Source organism: Bubalus kerabau, chromosome 1 (assembly GCF_029407905.1).
Source record: "Bubalus kerabau isolate K-KA32 ecotype Philippines breed swamp buffalo chromosome 1, PCC_UOA_SB_1v2, whole genome shotgun sequence".
NCBI lineage: Eukaryota > Metazoa > Chordata > Mammalia > Artiodactyla > Bovidae > Bubalus > Bubalus kerabau.
In genome coordinates this window covers 112184043-112204009 of record NC_073624.1, presented here as the reverse complement: position 1 = coordinate 112204009, position 19967 = coordinate 112184043, and the positions used below count along the sequence as shown (strand labels likewise).

Below are 19967 nucleotides of genomic sequence, written 5' to 3'. Positions count from 1 at the left end.
AAATTGTTCTGTTTAAAGCTACTTTGGAACTTCTGAGTTCCAAGTACAAAGCATCATGACTTATGCTCTTTATTTCTGCAATTAAAATATGATCCGTTTATAAATCTTTCTTAACTAGTGTCTTCCAGAAGCTAGAGTCACGATGATTTTTTCTGCTAAAAATGTTATGAATGTAAGTTTTGTAATGTGTTTTCCTGCAGTGCCTTTAGCACCTCCTCAAAATTTGACTTTAGTCAACTACACTTCAGACCTTGTATGGCTGAAATGGAGCCCAAGTCCTGTTCCAGGCGGTATTGTTAAAATATATAGTTTAAAAATTCATGAACATGAAACTGATACTATATTTTATAAGGTAGGTTGATTATAACACCATATGTTTATTTCAAAAACAGAAATTCTTGTAAAATATTTTGACATGTGGGGGGAAATGGACTGTTTTAAATAACACAAAACCCATCTTTTTTAAAAAAAAAATCTCTTTGGTTTCCCACAATTTAAGGATGCTTGAGGAAAACACAGCAAACATTTGTCAGATATGGAAGTAAAGTGCTTTGTAGAGCATTTTAATAGAATTTAAAGTTTTTAGATATCTGCAAGTTAAGAAATAATTACACCATTTTGTTACTGCTGCAAAAGTATACAGTAAATTTTTTCAGACTGTTTATAACCTGTTATTGTCTTAAGTGTAATATATTTCTGCAGTCATCCCCCTAAGCTGCAAGGGTTACATTCCAGGACCGCCAGTGCATGTCTGAGACCAAGGATAGTACTAAACCTATATGTACTGTTTTTTTCTTAAACATCCATAGCTGTGATAAAGTTTACTTTATAAGTTAGGCACAGTAAGAGATTAACAACCATAACTAACAACAAAATTTAAAAAATTAAACTGTAATAAGAGTTAGATGAATGTTGTCTCTCTCTCAAAACATCTTCTTTTACAGATTTAACACCTTTTCCATCTTAACGGAGCATTTATCATACACTATGGCCATAACTTTTGCAGTTTGAGATACAACAGCAAAACTTGTACAATTTTTTCCCTTCTTCCCCGATTCACAGCATTTCACAGAAGCTTCGTTTTTACTACAGATCTTGGCAGCCTCAGCATACGATTTTTTTCCTTTCCTTAAGTCGAGAACTTTCATCTTTTCACTTAAAGGAAGCACTTGACAGCTTCTCTTTGGCATCTCTGAATTGCCAGCATCACTCCGCTTATACTTTGGGGCCATTATTAAGTAAAATAAGGGTGTACTGAATACAAGACTGTGCTACCTACCCCACAGTTGATCTGATAACCAAAAAGCCTGTGGACTAGCAGGCAGGCAATGCTGGACACAGGGATAATTTACACCCAGGATGCCTGGAGACTGCATCACACAACTCAGACCAGCTCACAATGTACAGTTATGAATTGTCTGTCTCTCGAATTTTCCACTTAGTATCTTGAATTGAGCTTGACTGCAGGTAACTGAAACTGTGGAAAATGAAACCATAACTAAGGGAAAACTACCAAGTGTTACAAGAAGTACCAAGTGAATATTTTTAACCTTTTCAGAGATGTGTTTATCCTGGACTTCTAGTAACCTTCCCAGATATAGTATAATTTCACACTAACTGGTCTTTTAAGATATATCATTATTCTTTTTCCTTCAATGCTAATTAGTTTCCATTCTAAACACCCTTTTACTCCTCCATTTTTAGGTTTCAGAATCAATGAAACATACCCAAAGAACTAATGTAACAAAGGATCTCAAATATACCTGTATGATTTATAGCACTTAATTGCCAAAATATACTGTAATAGACTAGCATTTATTTGAGAAAGTGTTCTTATTTTTTTCCCCAAAGGCAAATGAAGTACTGGAATGCTTTTCAGTTACAGCATGGAGGATGCAAAAATTCTGCATAAACATTGTCCCCAGTATTATATGCATTATAATTTATTGTTGATGGTAAATTATTCTTATAGTATGTGTAGCTTACAAAGTGAGTAATGCTATGGCATAAGTAATAATGATTTTTATTATATTTAAATAATATGGAATGTGGCCATTCCTAGGATAAACACATATGAATATTGAAGCATAGATGTATTTGTGTGATCTTTCCCTCAGAGCAGAGATGTCTACCATCAACAGCATTAGCATAGTCATGAACTAAGGACTCTGGCATCAAATTATTGGTTGGAATAATTTGCAATAATTTCCAAATGGTTGCAACCCTGCCTTCAAGACTTACTATGCTCCCTTAGGGTAGTTCCTTAACTTCTTATGACTCAAGTTTCCTCAAGTGCAAAATGGGATTTGTAAATATGCAGCCATTAAAAAGTGAAGCAGTAAGAGGAAAATCTATATCAAACATTTTTTTTTCAAGAAAAACATTTATTACTCTTATGTTTTGACTGTTTTATAGATTCTTTTGGATTTTCCCTTTTTTCCCCACTCTGTTGTCTTTCTCCATTTTATAGGACTATAAAATCCAATTAAGCCTTTGAGTTTTTTTTTTTTTTTTCACAGTCACATTTTTTATTATTGTTATAAACCTCTACCCCTGTGCTGGGCATTGGCAGTTCTGTGGAGTTTTCCTTTTTTATTTTCTTTTCTCTTTTAATTTTAATTTTTAATTTTTTAATCTATTATTATTTTATCTACATGTATTTCTTTGTTTAGTTTTCCTACTGTTCTTATCCCCTTGCAATTAATCTTTAACATATATATCTTCTTTATCTACCTAATGCTACCATTGAAATTTCACTATAAGTATTTTTATATTATAAACATAATATGCATACCATAAAGTATTAAATATATCCTTTTTGAGGTGGAAAGAGTAGTTTTCCTTTAAAATCTGCTACTGCTTTTAGTTATTCCTTTCTACGTCTATTTTGTCTTCTACGAATGCTCATCGCCCTATTATCTTTCAGATTCCGTTGTATGTGCCCTATGCCATCGTCTTTCCTTTCTCAGTCTCTAGCATCTGCTTTCCTTCCACTGTGTGGCTTTCTTTCTGAGTGTGGTGTCCTGTTTTCCCTTCTGTTTTCAGCTCCCTCTGTGTCCCACACAGCACTTTCTTTTCTCTCTTACCTTCCCAGTGATACGTGCGTCTGTGGAGCCATAGTAACTCTTGGACCACTCCAAATGTTCCTGCCGTCCCAGTCAGGTCACTCACACGTACTGAAAGAGAAAGTTCTGCTAAAAATATGTTTGAAAATATTCCTTACTCATGTCTCCCTTTTACAGTTTACTTTGTCAGTCTGTCTACTATCCTATAAGCTACTATCTACTATCCAATAAGCTACTCACTATATTTTATTATAATATCTTGAGTTCAGTCATTTCTCTGCATACTCACTCACCCCCTCCTAACCCAAATCAAAATTTATCTGCTTGTGTTTAATTTTTTTCTCCGTATACAGTTGTTGGTAGATTTTTCTAATGAATATAACAGTTGCTGGATGACAGGGACCAGGTCTTATATATCTTTATAATCTCCTGGTTATCTAACCATGTGCGTTGTAAATAGTAATTAAGAAAGAATGAAAGAAAATTGTATAACAGTGAATTCATAAAGGATATCAATAACTTGTAAGAGATTAATTTAAAATATGATTCTAACTATGAGTGCCCCGAGAGTTAGTATTCTTGCTAAATTTCTGCCACTGAAATGTTTAATGTATAAGTCAAACTGGTTTATATTTTGGATCAGATATAATACAGTATTCTTAAAATTATACCACATAAGAGGTTGTCTTTTTTTCCCCATAGGATAACTATTAATCTTAAGTGCTCTTTCTGTTAGAACAGTCCTCTTTGAATGAAGTCTTTGTATTTGATGGTAAAATTTTCTGTGAGACACCATATCCTTTTTGGTATATCTGTGATAACTGTTTTGTTTGTTTTTTCATTTTCCTAAGAGATTGAATAAAATTAGAAATTTAGGAATTGTCTGGGAAAAGCTTAGCTTCATAGGAGCAGAGGTTGTTTCATGCACTGCTGTGTTCCCAGTTCCTCGCATATAACAGCTGATGAATAAATTAATTTACAAAGAGAATGTTACTGAGAACTAAAAAATGAATTTTGATGAATTCAAGAAAAATAAAGTACCACTGACTGCTCATAAGTCGGATTCCAATTGAGGACTTTAATTTTAGCAAATTTAAAGGAAGTAATCATATGTAATTCTAAGTAAAAATCAGACAGACAAAATAAAAACAAAATACTTCAGCTTTAAAAACCAATGGCAATTATGCTTTTCTTCAGTGTTGATGGGTGTCCAGTTCAACCTTGTGCCTGAGCATACCCTGGGGCACACACAAAAACTGTTTAATTTTTGAATTTTTAATTAAAAATACCCATGCTTATTAAATCATAGGTTAAACACAGAAGATGTAATTTTTATGTATTAAAAATATTTCTTCCAATTATAAATAAGTTTTTTAATGCTGCACTGTAACTAAGAGGTGTTTTTTTTTTTTTTTCCTGCTTTTCAGAATATTTCAGGTTTTCAAACTGAAGCCAAGCTTGTTGGACTGGAACCAGTCAGCACCTATTCCATCAGTATAACTGCCTTTACTAAAGTTGGAAATGGCAATCAATTTAGTAACGTAGTAAAATTTACAACCCAAGAATCAGGTTAGATGTGGTTTTTGGATCCTAAAATGTTTGATTTTGTATTTAACACTTTTCCCTTTCCTTTGTCAGTTTACGTGACTAAGTATCAATATTTAATTGTTCACTCAAAGAAGCTGAATTTTAGTGCTTTCAGGCTAGACTGGATCTTGTTTGCAATCAAATAGATATATATTTATGCATGTTTTTTCATTTTGGACCAAGGAAGTTGAAATAAAAGACTAGTTTAGGAGCAAAGTACACTACTAGATATATATGAAAATTACCCAATTCCTAGTACTACCTGAGATTGCTGGGGGGAAAAAAAGAGAAAAGCCATTAATCACCTTTAACTGGTTGATTCATATTTTCATGAAAAAAATCTATGATTTTTTTTGTATATTGTACAAAATATTGTTACTATATATACAATAATGTATATTGTGACATTTGAAGAGTACTTTCATGCATTGGAGAAGGAAATGGCAACCCACTCCAGTGTTCTTGCCTGGAGAATCCCAGGGACAGGGGAGCCTGGTGGGCTGCCGTCCATTGGGTCGCACAGAGTCGGACACGACTGAAGCGACTTAGCAGCAGCAGCAGCAGTCAGGATGTAAGCTTATATTTCTCCCTAGTTCATCTGTGACATGTGGTGGGGACTATGAAGACTATGAAATACCATTGGTCTAATTAAACAACTTACCTGTGTGTCGTGACATGCCATAGCTCAATTTTGTGTGTTGAATAGTTTTCATATAGAACTGATTTAAAGATTTAATACTTTTCCTTCTCTCAACTGGAAGCACATGTTTTTTAAAGGCATCTCTTCCTCACTCTCTCTCTCTTTTTTTTTTTTTCCCTTAATTGATTAAGCAGTTGATTCTGTGCTAGTCATTTCTTCCCTGTAGGTCTGGATGCATTTAGTGAATCCCTAAATTGAAATTGTAGACCACTCATTGATAATCATTTCACATTAATTTGTGAATACCTGATACTTTGTTTTCATGGCATGCCCCTAAGACATGCTTAGTAAATAGTATTTATAGTGGATAAAAGTGCACCCTCTGAAATCAGTGTCTGGATTTGAATCCAAGCTCTGTGACTTACTAGTAAAACCTTGGCAAAGGCACATGACTCCTTTGAGCCTCTATATCTTTAACCAAAAAGAAACATATTTTATCAGTAGCCATCCATAGCTGTTATGAAAAAATATTTGAAGAGATCTATATAAAGCACTTTAATTAGAGTATTGGACACACAAGTACTCAAAAAATATTACTGATGCCCTGTTCCCATAATTCAGATGAAGAAGCCATGATCCAGGCAGTGAGATGAAAAGGGCTGAGAAAATTAGTGAAAAAACTGAACTGGAATCTCAGCCTCTGACCTCTAGTGACAAGTGGACATGACTGCAGGAAATGTGTATCATAAATTAGTGATACTATGGAAAAATGCTGAACCCATAAAGAAAAAAGAAACATTTAAACCATTTACACGCATATTACACTGATAAAGATTAAGGCTAATCTTGTAGACAGTGTTCTAAAAACCTATAAATATATTTTACCAGTGAAATAAACTAATTCCATAAAACCCTATGCCCTGATAGGTTAAATAAAATTTTCAACTTGAAGTGTTATAATATCTGCTGGTTAATTAATTGTTTTTAGGTTTATAGAGTCAGTAAAACGGATGTTCACAAAATCTAGGTTTATAATCTACACTTAAGCACATTATCAACTGTCTCTTGTTCATTTACTTTTGAAAATAATGGTATATGTTTTTGAAAATAAGAAAGCAAATAATTAAACATATGTAACTGCCAGAACCTTAGATCAACAGAGGAATCATCTTTTCTTTAAATGCCACACACCCTCCCTAAGTTATTCTCCTTTAGTTCTGATGCCTTTGTCTTACAGAGGATGAAGGATTTGTAAAGATAGAAATTTAGGCCAGAGGAGAGAACTGTAGGCAAGTTAAATATGACTTGAATGTTCTTTAAATAACTCTGCTTCCCCATAATGACAGGATTTTTCTTTTTACTGCTTGTTTATAATCCACAAACTGACAATATGCAAATTTTCTTTACAGCATCCTCTTTTTATTGTAACAAGATAAGCTATGCCAGCATGAGGGGACATTTAGATAATCAGATATTTCCCTAGAAGTACCTACTCTTAGGGTCACTTCGGTGGGCCTGCGGTAGTTCTCTTTAACTAGATCTGCCAAATATAGTGCCTACTTCCAAGTAAATTCAGGGAAGTTCTAGAAAAAACTTGGACTGAATTAAAAACTGGGGCTGGTTTCTATCTTCAGTCTTTTTTTTTTTTTTTTGTAAGTACTGAGGGATCAGGTCTTCACAATTTTTACAAAAAAGTCATCTGAATATATAAGCAAAGTCCCACATTTAGTTACATGTTTCCTAGGACTGTTAGGCCACATGGGTGAGGCGCCTGCATGTATATCTATGTGTGCGTACTTAGTCGTTCAGTCATGTCCGGCTCTTTGAGACCCTATGGACTGTAGCCCACCAGGCCCTACTGTCTGTGGGATTTTCCCATGGCAAGAATACTGGAGTGGGTTGCCATTTCCTTCTCCAGGGGATCTTCCTGACCCAAGGATGGAATTCACGTCTCCTGCCTTGCAGGCAGATTCTTTACCCATTTAAGCCACCTCGGGTGTTTTGCATTAGAAAGTTCCATCATAAAGTATGGCTAAGACTGCTCCTTCCCATTAAAAGATGAATAGGGCAGGCTTCAACCACTGCCTGAACTTGAAGCTGGCTACCCAGTTGCTTCTGAGTATTTGAGGTTGTGTTGATGTTGGGCCTAGGAGAATATTCAGTGGTGGATTCAGTATTGTAAGGATTGACATGGTTACATAGAAAATGGCCCATTTAATTCAGTCCATGTTAAGAAGTTTCTGAGCACATGTTGAAGGGCCCAGATGGTAAAGAATGTGTCTGCAAAGTGGGAGACCTGGGTTCGATCCCTGGGTGGGGAATATCCCCTGGAGAAAGGAATGGCTATCCACTCCAGTATTCTTGCCTAGAGAATTCCATGGACAGAGGAGCCTGGTGGGCCACAGTCCATAGGGTTGCAAAGAGTTGGACATGACTGAGCGGCTAACACACTTGAAAGATTGATATGTTACATTTTTATTCTGTGTCTACTCCTAAACATGATTTTATCTAGCAATCACATAATTATATCACTTATCTGTTACATGTGTATAAATTTTAACTTTGGGCATTTGCTTATCTCTTAAGTTCCAGATGTGGTACAGAACATACAGTGTATGGCAACTAGCTGGCAGTCAGCTTCATTGAAGTGGGATCCACCCAAAAAAGCAAACGGAATAATTACACATTATACGATAACGGTTGAAAGGAATGCTACAAACATCTCTCCCCAAGATCATACGTATACATTCATGAAACTTCTTGCCAATACCTCTTATGTCTTTGAAATAAGAGCTTCAACCTCCGCTGGTGAAGGTAATGAAATGACCTGCAACATCAGCACGCTACCTGAGACAGGTAACTAATGTGTAACAGGTAATTGACAGTCATTTACATGCAAAAGGGAACTAGCCTGCAACACATAACTGTTCCTGGACTGTGTCTTACGTTTGTCAATAACATTTGTCATCTTTAGAGCATATTTGCCCAAAACTATATAAGAAATATTAAAAAATAGAACACACACACAAAAAAAATAGAACACATACTTTTTTATCCCACATGTTACATAAGGACCAGCTGCGTGGTACATTGAACCACCTCCACAGTGATGGGAGATTGAAAGGAGGAAAAAAGAGAAAATCTTTTGTGTTTTACAAGAATGTATTTCTTATTATATAAACACCAAACATTGAATTATGTCTTATCATAATTTAAAATAGGGGATAAATATGTAATATCTTTTTAAAGTTGATTTTTGTGGCATTGTTAATGCTTCTCCGAATTCCATAGTTGCAGTGTCAGCTCACTGTTTTCTATTTCCTTCTCTTTATAAGGGTCTTCATCTTTATATTGTTGGGATAAAGATATCTAGGTCACTAAGCTCTAGTTTTCAAAGAAGAAAACTCTCACCTTCCCTAACAGTGATCTTCTATATCATAATCTCTTTCATCTTCTACCATCTCTAATGATTATACTTCTTCATATCAATGAAAACCTGATTCCTTCCTGGTAATACCACTTCTCTGGAGGTCCTCTCTAGTGGGGACTGTGGGGTTGACAAAATTGTTTACCTCTGGCACATCTAGATCCTTATCTTGGAAACGTCTTTTAGCCCTTTCCTCCTTTTGAAATCAGCATCACCCAGTTTTCTCAACTTTTCTGTCTTCAAGGCTGTACACCACAGAGCTTCAGGACACAGTGTGACTTTTCTCTGATTTAAGCATCCAGGTCAGCATCCTTTAAGGCAACATTTCTTGAGACTTCAGGGTTTTCCTGTTCATCTGGAATGGATGCATCTCAAAATATGTCAAAATATGTCAAAAAAGATGTGACTCATCTTCCAGGAGATTCCCTACTCTGAATGGACCTCACTGTTTGTTTTCACTAGATGCTGGCTAATGAACAGTGCTGGAGAAAAATGTAAATGGTTCTACCTTGTTGAGCTATTTTCTAACTCTCCCAACTGCCCTATAATCTGCTATACAGTGTACATCCCTGGTTTACACTTCATCAATTTTCCACAGGAAAATTCTGCTCTTATTCAGAACATAATCTACCCCCAGTATCATCCATCTTTGATGTTCTTATCCATTTTACTAATAGCATCAAAGATATTGATTTGCTTTCCTTCAAAATTTACCCATATCTTTATTTATATCTCAAAATATCCTCCCTTGGGGATGTCACTGCCTTTCTGTTTGCAGGAATCTAACTGCTCATTTTTGTTTCAAACTCATGTCTCCTCTAAAACATAGATCCATCAATTTGATCTACTTTCTCATACACTTTATTTTCTTTCTCACTCTTCTGTGTGTGTACACACACACCAAAAATCCCACCAATTGTTAGAAAATTTCAACTGAGGCCCTGGTTGGTATATCAGCCCTAACTATATTCAAAGTGGAATTCATGAAATGTGGATTCTCCTTTTCTTCCTCACTTTTCTGTACCTGTTCTTTATAATCAGTTGGGGACAAAGCCTCATATTTTTAATGTGATTCTTCCTCCCACCTCTCCTACATATAATCAGGGCTTATCAATTCAATCTCTGCTGTTTGCCCCTTCTTCTTCAACTTGACTGTCCCCATTTAATTTCAGACTTGCTGCTTCCTATAATAATACCCTAAAGTGGCCTTATCACCCATACTTATCCAGCCTGCCCATCAGTACCATCTTTCCACCCACTTACTTTGATTGAATTGGCTCTAATATTCAATCTAGAACCTTTATGTGTTGGCTGTTGAATTTTATTTCCTAAAGGATAAGAATTAAATGTACAGATTTTAAGTATCTGAAGCACAGAGGTGATAATGAAAGTTGATGTGTGTAAGAGATGGCTCAGAATACTCCAGAAGTTTTACTTACTCTTGTATACAAGTATTTAATGATATACTACGTATTAAAACTCAGAGAAGGCAATGGCAACCCACTCCAGTACTCTTGCCTGGAAAATCCCACGGACGGAGGAGCCTGGTGGGCTGCAGTCCATGGGTTCACAAAGAGTCGGACACGACTGAGTGACTTCACTTTCACTTTTCACTTTCATGCATTGGAGAAGGAAATGGCAACCCACTCCAGTGTTCTTGCCTGGAGAATCCCAGGGACGGGGGAGCCTAGTGGGCTGCCGTCTATGGGATCGCACAGACTTGGACACGACTGAAGCGATTCAGCAGCAGCATTAAAACTACAGATTCCTGGACATCACCCTAGACTTGGCTGAATCTCCCAAGAAACGAAGCCTAACAATCTATACTTTGAAGCTTCTCTCTGATGACTTTGTAAATTTTGGGAATGACAGGACTAGAAGACCTAGGGATTTTGATGGCAGGTGATATGTAGCAGAGAGGACAGGCAAACAGTGTCAGAGAGATCCAGAAAGGGGTGGCAGGTGTTTCCTCAGTGGGTGGGCAGCAGATCATCACCATGCAGAGTCTGAGAGAAGGATATATGTTCACATCCAGGCAGGTGGTCTCCACCAGGGTGGTCTAGTACCAGGTAAAGTGGTCCTGATCATTGGGCGGGAGCTGGGTCTAAGAAAAAGGGCAACAAAAGACAGGACAGAAATTCTGAGATAAATGAGAGCTTTGAGACTCAGAAAACAAGACAGAGGACTCATTATTATTATTGATCCCAGTGGTACTCCAGGTGGCTGCGCAGTCACAGGAACGAAGCAGAAGTTCAATGAGAAGAGACACATAATCAAAGTATGTACCCTTGATGTAGAGCCACCTGAACTTAAGGATGGGTCTTTGTAAAAAAATAAATCCTGTAATTAAAGATTTGAATTCGATTTTAACTCAGGATTAAAAGACCACAGGAATGGAGGTTGCCGGAATTCTAAACCAATGAATTAGGCAGGTATTAGACATATTGTACTAAGTATTCTGTGCTCCCTTGTCACCAAAGACAGTGTTTCTCAAAGTTTGGACTTCCAACTCCCTGCATCAGAACATACCTGTACATCCCTAGGGCCCCTACTCTAGACCTATGGGATCAGAGTTTAGAAAATAAAACTCACAAATCTTCATTTTAACAAGATAGGTGGGTGAGACAGTGCTGAAATTTGAGAACCATTCTATTCCACTGTGTATGTATACTCTTTGCTTGTGGAGACTGTCTTACTTGTCTTTGCTTTTACTAACAGTTCATAGCAGATAGACATGGGCATTCTAGGCACTCAGATTTTTGTAAAAGAAAGAAATGAATTGTGTTCTCATGAAATTCATGATTTTTTATAAGGGTTTTACTCCAGTCTGATACATTATGTCCACATTTCCATCAGGCAAAAGTATAGATATTTTCTCTACAGTAAATGTAAATTTATTTACAGTAAATTAAGGAGAGTCATTCAGGTGAAATATGAGTATTGCTGCTTCAAAAATATTTAAATAATTTGTCTTAGAAATTAATTTCCAGATCTAATATATAATTGTATTTATGATTACAGTTTTTATGAGGTAAATAATTTGCTTTTATCTGGGTTCACATGAATTGTTTGTAGATGAGACATTAGTAAGAACTAGAGATTCATTGTTCAGAATGGAAGCAGTTTTATAGCTGTTGCAAACTTCTAATTTATGGTGGTCTTAGATTAGTCACAGTGTAAAATCAGCTCTGAGTCACTGACTTTGTACTTATTTTTGACATGAAGAAAAGTCAAATTTGCCTCACGCCCTTGTTGCCTAGTGTTTGACCTTAACATTCCTTCCAGGGATCATTGGGTATTTTGCTCAGTGTAAACTTGGTGATATCTGGGCGCAGTTAAACACGCTTCATGATGACTGAATTTATGAGGAGACTAGCGTTCAGTGTCTGAACTGGCTCCATCGTCACAGCCAAACATGTTGAAATAGGGCATATATAGACGAAGGCAGCAAAACCTAGTGATTTTAATAGTATTTTGTGTCCAAGTATATTATATTTACCAATAAAAATATTATAGCAAGCTCATGTGAATACAAGACTTAACTGTTAAAATCTCAAATTGCTTCAAAATGCTTACTCTTCTCCATATTATTTTCAAATCTTAGTAAATATGGTTATTTACTATTGAGTTTGAAAAGTTCTTTTTGCTGGAAGTTAGTTTTTCAGTTTGGATTTATTCAAAGGTCTCCCAGGTTCAGTAATTTAGAATCCAAAGAGGAAAAGAAGTTATATTCCTTGGATGCCCAAAACTTAGGAGAAGGAAAGTGAAATATGCAGTTGTGGTTTTTAGGGTGTTCTTTTCAGCAGTGATTTATTTTTTTGTTTCCCTTTTAAAACTGTGTTTGTTTATTTTGGGCTGTGCTGGGTCTTTGCTGCTGTCCCTGGGCTTTCTCTAGGGGCAGCATGCGAGGACTTCTCTTGTTGGGGAGACAGGCTCCAGGACGTGTAGGCTTCAGTATTTTCCATGCATGGGCTTAGTTGGCCCACAGCATGTGGGATCTTCCTGGACCAGGGATCAAACCCGTGTCCCCTGTGTTGGCAGATGGATTTTTTACCCCCAGGCCACCAACAAAGTCTTGGCAGTGATTTCTTTACTAGTTTTTAATACTAGGTATTAGGTACCTAGAGGAAGTCCACTGAGCTTTCACATATATAAGTGGATCAGCATTGAATAGGAAAGTTTAATTTCCCTGTTTTCCCCCTTGTATTCTTGGTTCTTTCAAATGTCCCTGTACTGCTTAATAGCATACATGTGAACTGTCCGTCCCCTTACGCAATGCCATGACCACCATTCCCCTAAGATCTCTTTAAGAAATGTGTTTTTATGTACTTTCTTTGGTAGCTTATTTTGTGGATTTCTCTGAGCAGTGTCAAGATGACTGGAAAAAGTGTGATTATGACTAAATCTGACTTCCATTTACCAGCTTTTATAAAAAGTGAAATATTTATACAATATAGAAGAAATCAGACCATGCTTAAGTACCAGTTAATAGAGTGAATGTGGGTGGTAAAAGTGTTGCAAATTAATGTACGAATTCAAAAGTTTACTTTTTCCATTGTCTGCATCCCACTGACATCACTCTCCTCAGTTGAGGTGAGAAGTCAAACATGCAGGCAAATTGTGTAATCCTGTTTGTTCTTAAGCAAGTGAATTGCCACATTCTACTTACCAGTCAGTAATTGCATAAAGCACAAAAGCCATTATAATTGCTTGTCACAGATCAAAGAGAAATAGCTACTATTATTGGTACTTTAATTGAAGTTCAAATGCTTTACAATGTATTTCATACAGACTTAAATGGGATTCAGTTCAGTTCAGTTGCTCAGTTGTGTCCGACTCTTTGCGACCCCATGAACCGCAGCATGTCAGGCCTCCCTGTCCATCACCAACTCCCGGAGTCCACCCAAACTCATGTCCATTGAATCGGTGATGCCATCCAACCATCTCATCTTCTATCCTCCCCTTCTCCTCTTGCCCTCAGTCTTTCCCAGCATCAGGGTCTTTTCCAATGAGTCAGCTCTTCGCATGAGGTGGCCAAAGTATTGGAGTTTCAGCTTCAGCATCAGTCCTTCCAATGAACACCCAGGACTGATCTCCTTTAGGATGGATTTGTTGGATCCCCTTACAGTCCTAGGGACTCTCAAGAGTCTTCTCCAACACCACAGTTCAAAAGCATCAATTCTTTGGTGCTCAGCTTTCTTTATGTTCCAATTCTCACATCCATACATGACCACTGGAAAAACCATAGCCTTGACTAGACGGACCTTTGTTGGCAAAGTAATGTCTCTGCTTTTTAATATGCTGTCTAGGTTGGTAAATAGTTAACTTTCCTTCCAAGGAGTAAGCATCTTTTAATTTCATGGCTGCAATCACCATAAGCAGTGATTTTGGATCCCAGAAAAATAAGGTCAGGCACTGTTTCTATTATTTCCTCATCTATTTGCCATGAAGTGATGGGATCTGATGCTACCATGATCTTAGTTTTCTGAATGTTGAGCTTTAAGCCAACTTTTTCACTTTCCTCTTTCACTTTCATCAAGAGGCTCTTTAGTTCTTTTTCACTTTCTGCCATAAGTGTGGTGTCATCTGCATATTTGAGGTTATTGATATTTATCCCGGCAATCTTGATTCCAGCTTGTGCTTCTTCCAGCCCAGTGTTTCTCATGATGTATTCTGCATATAAGTTAAATAAGCAGGGTGACAATATACAGCCTTGACATACTCCTTTTCCTATTTGGAACCAGAGTCAGACACGACTGATGTGACTTAGAAGCAGCAGCTGCAGAGTTATTTGGACCTACAGATTTGAGATCACCAATTCCATTTGGGATTCAAACAGGTCTTGAACCCCAAACACAGAGCCTGGACATGGTGGTGGTGGTTTAGTTGCTAAGTCATGTCTGACTCTTGCAACCCCATGGACTGTAGCCTGCCAGGCTCCTCTGTCCATGGGATTCTCCAGGAAAGAAATCATGTCCAGTTCTAATTATTGCTTCCTGACCTGCATACAGGTTTTTCAAGAGGCAGGTCAGGTGGTCTGGTATGCCCATCTCTTTCAGAATTTTCCCCAATTTGTTGTGATTCACACAGTCAAAGGCTTTGGCATAGTCAGTAAAGCAGAAATAGATGTTTTTCTGGAACTCTCTTGCTTTATCCATGATCCAGCAGATGTTGGCAATTTGGTCTCTGGTTCCTCTGCCTTTTCTAAATAGGATACTTTCCTTAAAAGTGAGCATGAGATTAAAAGCATCCTTTATACTTGTGATGTGTTGGATATTTGACCAATATATTACTGATTTAATGCTTACTATGCCCAGGCTTCCCTCATAGCTCAGTTGATAAAGAATCTGAAGCAGTGCAGGAGACCCTGGTTTGATTTCTGAGTTAGGAAGATCCCCTGGAGAAGGAAATGACAACCCACTCCATATTCTTGCCTGGAGAATCCCATGGATAGAGGAGCCTGGCAGGCTATAGTCCATGGGGTTGCAAGAGTCAGACATGACTTAGCAACTAAACCACCACCACCATGCCCAGGCTCTGTGTTTGGGGTTCAAGACCTATTTGAATCCCAAATGGAATTGGTGATCTCAAATCTGTAGGTCCAAATAACTCTGCTGCTGCTACTGCTAAGTCACATCAGTCGTGTCCAACTTTGTGCAACCCCATAGATGGCAGCCCACCAGGCTACCCCGTCTCTGGAATTCTCCAGGCAAGAACACTGGAGTGGGTTGCCGTTTCCTTCTCCAATGCAGGAAAGTGAAAAGTGAAAGTGAAGTTTCTCAGTCATGTCTGACTCTTCGTGACCCCATGGACTGCAGCCTACCAGGCTCCTCCATCCATAGCAGTTTCCAGGCAAGAGTACTAGAATGGGTTGCCAGTGCCTTCTCTGCCAAATAACTCTACCATATTGTGAAACCACATTTAGTAAATATAAAACAATTAAACACAAACCTTTAGTTGTATGTATTGAATTGTGTGGACTGAAGAATCAAATAGGAATTCAGGAGAAATACATTTTATTGAGGGTTGTAATGAAAAAGTGGAACAGCAATTGGATATTACTCATTGGTAGCTTCAAAACTGCTTTATGGGGGAAGTTTAGATGCTGTAACCTAGTTAGAAGATGATGATATGTTTTTGAATTTTAGAATTTCATAATCAGGTACTAATCAAATGTTTACTTAGGTTGCCTATATAGATCAATAAACTAGCTAACTTTTCTAAATATTCTTTATTGTTGCTCCTCAATATGCTTGAGAAAACGTCAGTTGTACATATCAAAAAAACATTCTTCTTTTTATTTCAGCAGTCTTAGATGGTGGAGTTTGGGAAGATCTGAAGTAGAATAAAGGATTGTAATACAAGGGATCAGGCTGAGATAGAAGCCTATATAGATAGTGTTGTATTGAAGAGGATAAGAAGTAAGATTGAATAACTCAAGTGGACCTTACTCTGCTTTGTAATCATACCAGAAGTTTGAATTCAATATTATGGAAAAATGGGAACTTAACTAAATTTAGAGTAGGAAGCAACATACATTGACTCTTAAAACAGTGATGCTTTTTTGGCCATTTTCCTAAACACTGCAGTAATCTCTTTAGATGGAGAAAGAGAAGAAAGAAACTTACTCTTTCAGTAAGTTATTACCAATAACTTACTGAATCTGGAAAATCATGAAGAATAACATTCACAGTCATTTTAATGGCCCATAAGGTCCTTTTACAACCCAGTATTCTCTTCCTTTTGAACTGTGGTGTTGGAGAAGGCTCTTGAGAGTCCCTTGGACTGCAAGGAGTTCCAACCAGTCCATGCTAAAGGAGATCAGTCCTGGGTGTTCATTGGAAGGACTGATGCTGAAGCTGAAACTCCAATACTTTGGCCACCTCATGTGAAGAGTTGACTCATTGGAAAAGGCCCTGATGCTGGGAGGGATTGGCGGCAGGAGGAGAAGGGAACGACAGAGGATGAGATGGCTGGATGGCATCACCGACTTGATGGACATGAGTCTGAGTGAACTCCGGGAGTTGGTGATGGACAGGGAGGCCTGGAGTGCTGCAATTCATGGGGTTGCAAAGAGACACGACTGAGCAACTGAACTGAACTGATTCTCTTCCTAAGTAATGTATGTGTCTCCCCCTTCATCTTTTGAAAGTGAAAGTGAAAGTTGCTCAGTCGTGTCCAACTCTTTGTGACCCCATGGACTATACAGTCCATGGAATTCTCCAGGCCAGAATACTGGAGTGGGTAGCCTTTCCCTTCTTCAGGGGATCTTCCCAACCTGGGGGTCTAACCCAGGTCTCCCGCAATGCAGGCAGATTCTACCAGCTGAGCCACAAGGGAAGCCCAAGAATACTGGAGTGGGTAGCCTATCCCTTCTCCAGCGGATCTTCCCGACCCAGGGATCAACCCAGGGTCTCCTGCATTGCAGGCGAATTCTTTACCAACTGAGCTATGAGGGAAGCCCCTCATCTTTTGAAATTTACCTTCAAGTGCTACAACTTCAAAGAGGACCTGACTTATTTATGATTGAACCTCCTCCCAGCTAGAATTTTCTATCGTTCTCTCCTGCTCTACTTTGTATGTGCCATTGTCTATGGATATCTGTCCTCATTACACTGCATGCTCCATGAGAATAGGAATTTTCCTTGTGCAGTTCACATGTATTTTCAGTGCCCAGAAATGTCTGGCATATAGGGATACTCAATAATTATGTATTATGAAAAAATGAATTAAACAATCAATTTATAGGCCTTGAAGAGAGATAGATACATGGCGAATACTCAATATCCATACTTTAGGTGCCTTAAGTAGAAAATTTCCGCCCCAAAATATTTTTAGAAAATTATGTGGTAGATCTTTAAGAAAGGCATGTCTTCTGTGATATATTTTTAGTTTAACTTTTAATTTTGAGATATAGATTCACATGCATATATAAGAAATAATACAGAGAAATCCCATGTTTCCTTTATTTGGTTTCCCCCAGTGGAAAAAATCTCAAAACTATAGTGCAGTATCACAGTTACCTTATTTATATCAATGCAATCAATATAGGGAATATTTCACTGAGGATAATTTTTCCTGTTGTCTTTTTATGGCCACATTCAACTCCTGCCTAACTTCCTTGTACTTCTCATCTTAACCCTCTGACAACTACTAATTTCTTCTCTATTTTCTGTAATATTGTCATTTCAAGAATGCTATATAAATTATTTTGTAATGATTCATACGTTTATGTAATTTTCTTTGTCAGATTGTTAATATGGTGGATTACATTGATTGATTTTCTAATACTGAACAATCCTTTGGTCTTTGGAGTAAACCCCACTTGATCATGGTGTACTTTTTAAAATTTATTACTAATTTCTTTTTGTTAATAGTTTAATATTTTTGCATCTATATTCAAGAGGGATATTGATCTGTAGTATTGTGGAGGTTTTTTTTTTCCCCACTGTCTTTGTTTAGTTTTGGTATCAGGCAGTATCAGGTAGCCTCATGGAATGAGTTTGGGAATATTGCGTCCTCTGCAGCTTTTTGGAATAAGTGTTAACTCTTCCCTAAATATTTGATAGAATTCTCCTGTGAAGTCATCTGATCCTGGACTTTTATTTGTTGGGAGTTTTTTTAAAATTACAGTTTCCATTTCAATATTTGTAGTTTAAAAAGTTTTAGTCTCTCTATTGTGTCCGACTTAGTTGCTCAGTCGTCTCTGACTCTTTGAGAACCCATCAACTGTACCCGCCAGGCTCCTCTGTCTATGGAAATCTCCAGGCAAGAACACTGGAGTGGGTAGTATTCCCTTCTCCAGGGGATCTTCCTGACTGAGGAACTGAACCCAGGTCTCCTGCATTGCAGGCAGATTCTTTACCATTTCAACCACCAGGGAAGCCCACTTGTGATTAGTCTGTTCTTATTTTCTATTTCTTCCTGATTCAGTCTTGAAAGATTATAGCTTTCTAAGAATTTGTGCATTTCTTCTAGGTTGACCATTTATTGCTTGTAGTAGTCTCTCGTGATCCTTTGTATTTCTGTGTTGTCTGTTGTAACTTCTCCTTTTTTGTTTCTAATTTTATTGATCTGAGCCCTCTCCCTTTTTTCCGTGATGCACTCACTGTCTTTGTCTAGTTTCAGTATCAGGGAATACTAGCTTAATAATACAAATCTCTTCTAATTTCTGGAACAGATTGTGTGGTGTGTAGTCACTTCAGTCACGTCCAACTCTTTGTGACTCTATTCTCACCAGGCTCCTCTGTCCATGAAATTTTCCAGTCAAGAATAATGGAGTGGTTTGCCATTTCCTTCTCCATGGGATCATCCCGACTCAAGGGTCGAACCCTCGTCTCTTAAGTCTCCTGCATTGGCAGGCGGGTTCTTAACCACTAGCGCCCCCTGGGAATTCTTCTTTAAACATTTGGTAGAGTTCTTTAGTGGAACCATCTAGGCATGGAGATATCTTTTTGAGGAGTTTTAAAATTAAGTTTAAGGCTCTCAGGATGCAAAATGGGAGGTGAAATGTATATCAAATCAGTTGTAAAAAGTGGTACTTCTAAATAATACATTTGTCAAAAAGAAAAGAGAAATAAAAAATACAGTAAACTAAAATGTGTTGAAGTGATATGATATGAAAACACAGTATATCAAAATGTGTGAAACAATTAAAGCAGTGAAGAGAGGTAAATTTCTATCACTAAATGCATACATTGGAAAAGAAGAAACATCTCAGATTAATAATCTAATTCTCCCGCCCCCACCCCCTGCACAACTAGAGTCTAGAAAAAGAAAAGGAAAATCTACTGAAGGATGTGAATAATAAAACTAAAAACAAAATCAATGAAATAAAAAACAGAAAGCAAGAGGAAAAATCAGTTAAGCAAAGAACTGGTTCTTTGAAAAGATGAAATTGACAGGCTTCTAGTGAGCCCAAGAAAGGAAAAAAGAAGTCACAGATTACCAATATTTAGGAATGAGATCATTATGGACACTGCAGACATCAAAAGGATAATAAGGGGATAATACCAACAATGTTGCACCTTGGATAAAATGAACTTACTCTTTAAAATCACAATGACCACAGCTCAGCTAACATGAATTATTAATAGATGCTTTGAATAGTCCTATAACTCCTAGGGATATTAAATTTGTGATGGTTTCCTTTGATAGCATTCTGGTAGAGAAAATGAGAGCACCTTTCCATTACTGCAAGATGTGGGGAGAAATCCAAGTTTCCCGTTTGGCCTTTTGTTGACACCCA

At 37.4% G+C, this 19967-nt stretch overlaps 1 protein-coding gene across 4 annotated transcripts in view; it reads left to right on the top strand.

Annotated features, from left to right (window-relative positions):
- Window positions 1-19967, top strand: part of PTPRQ (protein tyrosine phosphatase receptor type Q) — a 282762-nt gene that overhangs the window by 130054 nt on the left and 132741 nt on the right. For all 4 annotated transcript variants that reach the window (XM_055586942.1, XM_055586932.1, XM_055586934.1 and 1 more), the window contains exons 31-33: window positions 201-352; window positions 4493-4634; window positions 7879-8148. In XM_055586942.1, coding sequence (XP_055442917.1) covers window positions 201-352; window positions 4493-4634; window positions 7879-8148 — 564 coding nt within the window. The remainder of the gene's footprint in view (window positions 1-200; window positions 353-4492; window positions 4635-7878; window positions 8149-19967) is intronic.